The sequence below is a fragment of the Charadrius vociferus genome, unplaced genomic scaffold, assembly GCF_000708025.1.
Source record: "Charadrius vociferus isolate BGI_N301 unplaced genomic scaffold, ASM70802v2 scaffold54, whole genome shotgun sequence".
In the NCBI taxonomy this organism is placed as follows: domain Eukaryota; kingdom Metazoa; phylum Chordata; class Aves; order Charadriiformes; family Charadriidae; genus Charadrius; species Charadrius vociferus.
The window spans coordinates 3,510,605-3,516,350 of NW_009648350.1; the positions used below are offsets into that span (position 1 = coordinate 3,510,605).

General features: G+C 40.3%; 1 protein-coding gene across 1 annotated transcript; it reads left to right on the forward strand.

The window, feature by feature from the left end:
• Positions 1 to 1,304: 1,304 nt before the first annotated feature.
• On the forward strand, positions 1,305 to 3,261 carry MRPS17 (mitochondrial ribosomal protein S17). The gene is made up of 2 exons (XM_009885142.1): positions 1,305 to 1,455; positions 2,779 to 3,261. Exons 1-2 carry the CDS (start codon positions 1,333 to 1,335, stop codon positions 3,067 to 3,069), a joined length of 414 nt encoding a protein of 137 aa, XP_009883444.1. The 5' UTR covers positions 1,305 to 1,332; the 3' UTR covers positions 3,070 to 3,261.
• Positions 3,262 to 5,746: the final 2,485 nt, after the last annotated feature.

Sequence of the window (5,746 nt, forward strand, 5' to 3'; positions counted from 1 at the left end):
GCTAGAGGTGCTCTCTAGGAGGTGGCTGAAGCTGCTGAGCTGAGGCCCGGTGCCTGCGAGACAGGGCCTTCCCCCTCAGACCCGCTGGCAGGGAGTTTGCCGAGCCTGGGCCTGGTGGGGAGGGCTGTGGAGACCTGAGGAGGGGGAGGCAGGCAGGCAGGCGGCTCCGAATCTGTTTAAACTTCCAATTTTATCCTCTTCTTTGCTGTGAGAGATGCCCAGCGCAGCTGTCTGCCTCCTGTCTTCCTGGTAGCTCCTTTGTGCTTTGTGGGTGTTGGTTATTTTGTATATGTTTGCCTCTCCCTGGTCTGGTCACTGTGTGGTTGGTGGTGGTTAGCCCTGTTTTACAGGATGAGGGCTCTCACACTGACTCCCCCTCCCCAACCCTGTGGATCACACAGCTGAGTCAAGCATGGTGAAAGCAACCCTGAGTATTGCTGCTTGAAGCATTTCATCCTATGGATGTGTCTTTGTATCCCTAAACTTCTCTTCTGATGTGTTGCAATGTCTAAGCAAGTGTTATTTAGTTTTACAAAATGAATAGATGGAGAATTCAACAGGTGTCAGTTGTGCTTAACAGTACATAGCTGTGTGGGAGAGAAAAAGGTCAGTCTTCATTGGTTTTAATATTAGTTCAAGCCTTTTAATGTTTAGCAATTTATTTTGTCCATGACTTGCAAGAGTGGTGTAGAAAGCTCTCCCTAATTAAACAAATCAAATAAGGTAATAGAGTATAATTTCTTAGGGAAAAGAACTAACTCAGAAGTGATTACACTTACTGTAGGTCAGACAATCTTTGATATGTCATTTATGCTTTGAGAAGCTTATTACCTGTCTTAGGTTTCATCAGCTCAGCTAATAATGAGATATACAGAAGCAAATGACTTTCTGAACAAAAGTTATAGGCTATTTGCTGTTTGTGTTCACTCTGGTCATACACAGACCTGATTTTTTAACAGGTGTCCAGCAAAAACAGCTGCTAGAGAATGAGTTAAAAATCATAACTTCCACAGCTACACATTTCTGTGTTGTGTAGGGGACAATTGGTATGATTCAAAGGAATTTTGTGGTATAAGGTCTCATCCTCACACTATTATGTGCATATTTACTGCCATCCTGACAAAACTTTCCTTGGTAATGGGAATGTGTTCAGATCCCTTCTTATACGGAGTTTTGAACTGCTTGTATCTACCCTGTTTTTCCAATAAAAAGACCTAATTAAGCTTTTAGTCTGAAATGGAAATCATAAGTTTGGTATTGATCAGGAACTTTTTTGTTAAAATAACATGTCTGCTTGCTTGTTGCCAGGCACTGGATGACCATAACTAAACAATGTCTGTACCACGTGGAGCTGTCCATGCAAAGTGGATAGTGGGGAAAGTAATAGGAACCAAAATGCAGAAAACTGCCAAAGTGAGAGTGACAAGGCTTGTGCTAGATCCTTACTTACTAAAGGTAAAAGCTGGTTAACCTCTTGTCTTGCATGGTAATTTTTCTACTGTGTGGAGGAATGTTTTATTGATTTGACTCTTAGAATTTTTGATAGCTCTTTATAATGCCAACTCCTAAAGGAACTTGCCTAACAATTTGGCTGTGGGGATGACTGCAAAGGATGAAAAGCAGTCTGTTGTGAGGACACTTTCTTACAAATTATCTGCTAAATGTGTTTCTTTGAAGTGTTTTGCTAATGCACTTCATTTGATCTCAGTTGAGAAGGTAAGTTCCTGTTGTTTCACACTTAGATTTAATTTTTTGTATTGATCTGGAGTATGCTTTGTTTTAGAAACTTGACATGTATTAGTCACTTTTACAATTATTTTTGTAGCAGTTTTTCTGTATGCATAATTGTAAGCATACTTAGTATTTGAATCTGTACTGTGATGTGCTACACAAGCTTTGTATTTATCACTTTTCAAGGCATTTCAAACGGGGAGGTTAAAATTAGTATTTTCTCCAGTTTTAGACAGGGAAACCGTGGTACAGGTAGGTGGAATAACTTTGGTAATTGTCTTTGGTAATTGGAAGGTTAAGGATAGAGTCAGGATTAGATAATGGGTCTTGCAGATCCCAGTCCACTACTTCATCTGGTAGAAGAACCTGTTGATTTCTTTTTTAAAAGAAGGATTCTGAATTCAGCTTTTCCAATAAGAATAAATACTGGATTTTTATATGAAAGAAAATGAATTGAGCAAGAAAGCTCTGAAATGACAAACTTCAAAATACTGATTTCAGTCAGGGCTGATGAAGGTTAGACATATTAGCGTGAATAAGAATTAGTATCAGTTCTTGAAGTGTGGACTGGACAGGGAAGTCAGTCAGCTTGGAAGAGCCAAGTCAGCTGTCTTGCTGCAGCAGTGTTGATGTGAAGCATCCTAAGGAGAGCAAAGGCTAACACAGCAGAGCTAGAGAGCAGAGAGGCCAGTGGAAAGTGTTGATGCTAGGAAAGGGAATCTATGTTAAGTGAAGGGCTTGGTATTTTTGCCTGTATCCACATGTTCACTAATTTTTGTACTTGGCTTTTTCTTCCCCATCTCCTTTTCTACAGGCTCGGTTGGCAGCAACATCCTGACCAGAAAGGGTAGTGCTGTGCTTTCTTTAGAAAAACAGTAGAGTGCACAGTTGCATTTCTCTTCATGAGCCAAACTGAATCTCATTTTAAAAAATACATAAGACTTTACTTTGCATTAGTGAAATTTAGCTTGTTTTATATTAACTATATATTTGCCAATTGCTCAATTTTGAAATCTAATTCCAAGGTTTCCTTTTTTCCTTCTACAGTTCTTTAACAAACGAAAAACCTATTTTGCCCATGATCCATTGCAGCAGTGTGTTGTTGGAGACATTGTTCTTCTGAAGGCTTTGCCTGAGCGAAGGAGCAAACATGTGAAACACGAACTGGCTGAAATTGTTTTCAAGGTTGGAAAAGTCATAGATCCAATAACAGGAAAGCCCTGTGCGGGAACCAGATTCCTTGAAAATCTGTCAGATTCAGAAAATCTGACAGAGGCAGATACAACATATCTAAGTGAAAAACTTCAGGAACTTAAAGTTTGTTCGACAGACAAATAGTGGGGAATATATTTAAACAGGGGGCTTTTCAGCCTGTCTCTGTCAGGGATGTTTGGGGCCCTGCTGTTGTATGTTAAATGTTTCAGTGAAATCTGTAGTCAAAATAAGTAGTAGACATAGTTGCTTATAAGAACGGATGTTACAGATTGATAGGCACCTCAAATCTTTAAATGAAAATACAGAAAAAATGTGAATTTAGTGTTAATACTTCATTTTGTTGCATGTAGTTTTGCCCTGAGCCCTGACAGTTTCAGAAGCCAGCTGCTGTCTTGGGGTGACTCTTCTGTATTGAGAAAGACAGGAATATAACTGTATGATGTTTAAGTTTTGGTAGGAGGGTCACTATATTACTTGATTGTTCTGTATGTCAGACAGACTATTGTGGTTTGTAGGAATAATTAAGATAATGCTATTAAACTTTTTGAAAGGAAGTGCAGAATTTTAAAACCAGCTACCTGCATGTGTCCTTATTTCCTCCTTACGGTTGCTCATATCACATTGCAGTATCTTCTAACTTCCAAAATCTCTGACAGAAACACAGCCACTTGCCTTTATAATGGCAGTAAGGTGAGAATAAAAAACTTCAAGGAGCTTAGCGTGGTTGCCTTTGTAACATGTCCAAAGGAAGTGTTTAATTCTGGGAGAGATGGATCTCTCTGAACTGCCAGCAGGAAATAGAAGCTGATGAGAATACAAAGCCAAAAAATTAGAAGTAAAGACAGTTAGATTTAGTCTCATTGGAAAAGCTAATTAAAAGGACCCATTTGGGGGGAGATACAGGTACTGATTGGCTGCATAGTTTAATATGAAACTAGAAGGCCAAAGAAGTTAATGATTAAAGATCACTTTATCCTGCTACAGCTCTGGGAATCTTGTATCCTGTCTTCCAGGACATAAAGCAAACAGTGTGCAGCTGTTAGAGCAGCCTGGTGTTGCTGACTTTTCATTCTGATCTAAAGGGGCATCTGCCTCACAACCCAGCATTGGTGGGGACAGCGTTCCATGGCCCTGTATGGGGGGAGAGTGGTATATTAAAGCTATGAGAAATCGTTTGTGAGGTGTCCCTCTATGTCATTGGTCTTCATTTAAGATCAGAAGCTAAACAAGGTGTATCTGAATAGAGTTCCTCTCATCTAAAATATCTTACTTTAAGAAACCGAGCCAGCTTACACTGGTAAGCTGTCAGTTGTGTTCTCTTCCATTGTCAAAGTGGTGTAAATAATTTGCCCTTTAACTTCCCTCACCTTCACAAAATCAGTTTCAGCTGCCTGGAAATGGCTAACAATTTGTTGAGTTCAACTGGACTTTATTTGGGCTAGGAAGAATGTGAAACTTACATTTTCTTCAGTGCTTCAAACCTAAAAATACTGTTCTTTGAATGCTCATCCTTCGGTACTGTCCTGCATGTCAGATAGATAAGCTGGGATGTCAAGACCTCTCGATTCAAATGTCTGCATGTAAATAATGTGAACATGGTCTCTGACTTTGAGGAGGTGTCGTCAACATATGGTTGTAGGTTATTCTTGTTGATATGTTTGTTGCAGTGGTTTAGGTTTATGTAAATTACTTAGTAACTCCAGCTGGCTGATTAAGGCCCTTGTGGAAGTGGAAGGAAACCGGGGCTCTGACTTCTGCTCCAGTGAATGCAAAATGTGAAACTTCATCCCTAGCAGAGATTGAGAGAAATCAGACCCGGGCTGGCGGAAACACATGCACGTTGTGTCCCAGCAGGTGGTAAAGGAACCTGACCCTCAGTATTTGGGTTATGAGTGTTCTAATAACTGGGCTTATAATGCTTATAAGAAATAGAGAAAAGTTCCTGTTTGCTTAATGAGTTGCATCTACATCTAATTAGAAGTAAATCATCTTTCCCTGTACCTCCTGTGATTTTTCTTGAGTAGCTGTGAAAATGTCCTGGGTTTTTTTCTGAGATTGCTTCATGGCAGAAGGTTGTCAGGTTTTGTTTTTGTTTGTTTTTTTTTTTTTCAGTGTGTGGGTGGGCTCTGGAGGGTCCCTCGAGAACTCAATGTGCTGTCAGAGCAAAATGTGATTAAATGCACAGTGTGAAGTATAACTTGTTTTTTAAAGAATGATGGCAATTGTAGGTTAAACCGGTATTTAAAGAGGCACCGCAAACATTGTACTTTACTTTACATTGAACTTGCTAGCCTGACTTGCCCTCATTAAAAAAAAAAAAAAAAAAAAATCATAAACCAGCAATGGAAACTGTGTAGTGAAATGATTTAAGCTTTATATGTGCTACATAGAAAGGCAAGGTTTGCTCATTAACTTGTTTTCTGTGTTGATTGGCTAGTTGCTTTTAGAGCTGTCCTTTAACTATTAGCCTAATTATAAGTTTATTCTTAATTTAAAGTTATTTAAGGATTTCCTAAAAGTTATTTAAGGATTTGATGCCAGCACGCACCGCCCATTCAGCCAAATTAAACACTACTGTAGCTGTAACGGCGTGAAGAAAACATTTCAGCTACACGTGGGTGAAAAACGAACAACTTTTTACACATCATTCAGGAAACCGGGTTTTTCTTTGTGGTGTTTTAGGCGCATGCGCGCCTGGCTCCGCCCCCCGGGGGCGTGGCCATAGGACCGCCGCCGCGCGCCCCCCTCCCCACGCGGCGGTGCGCCCCTCGCGTGCGGCGGCGGCGTTGCAACGCTTCCC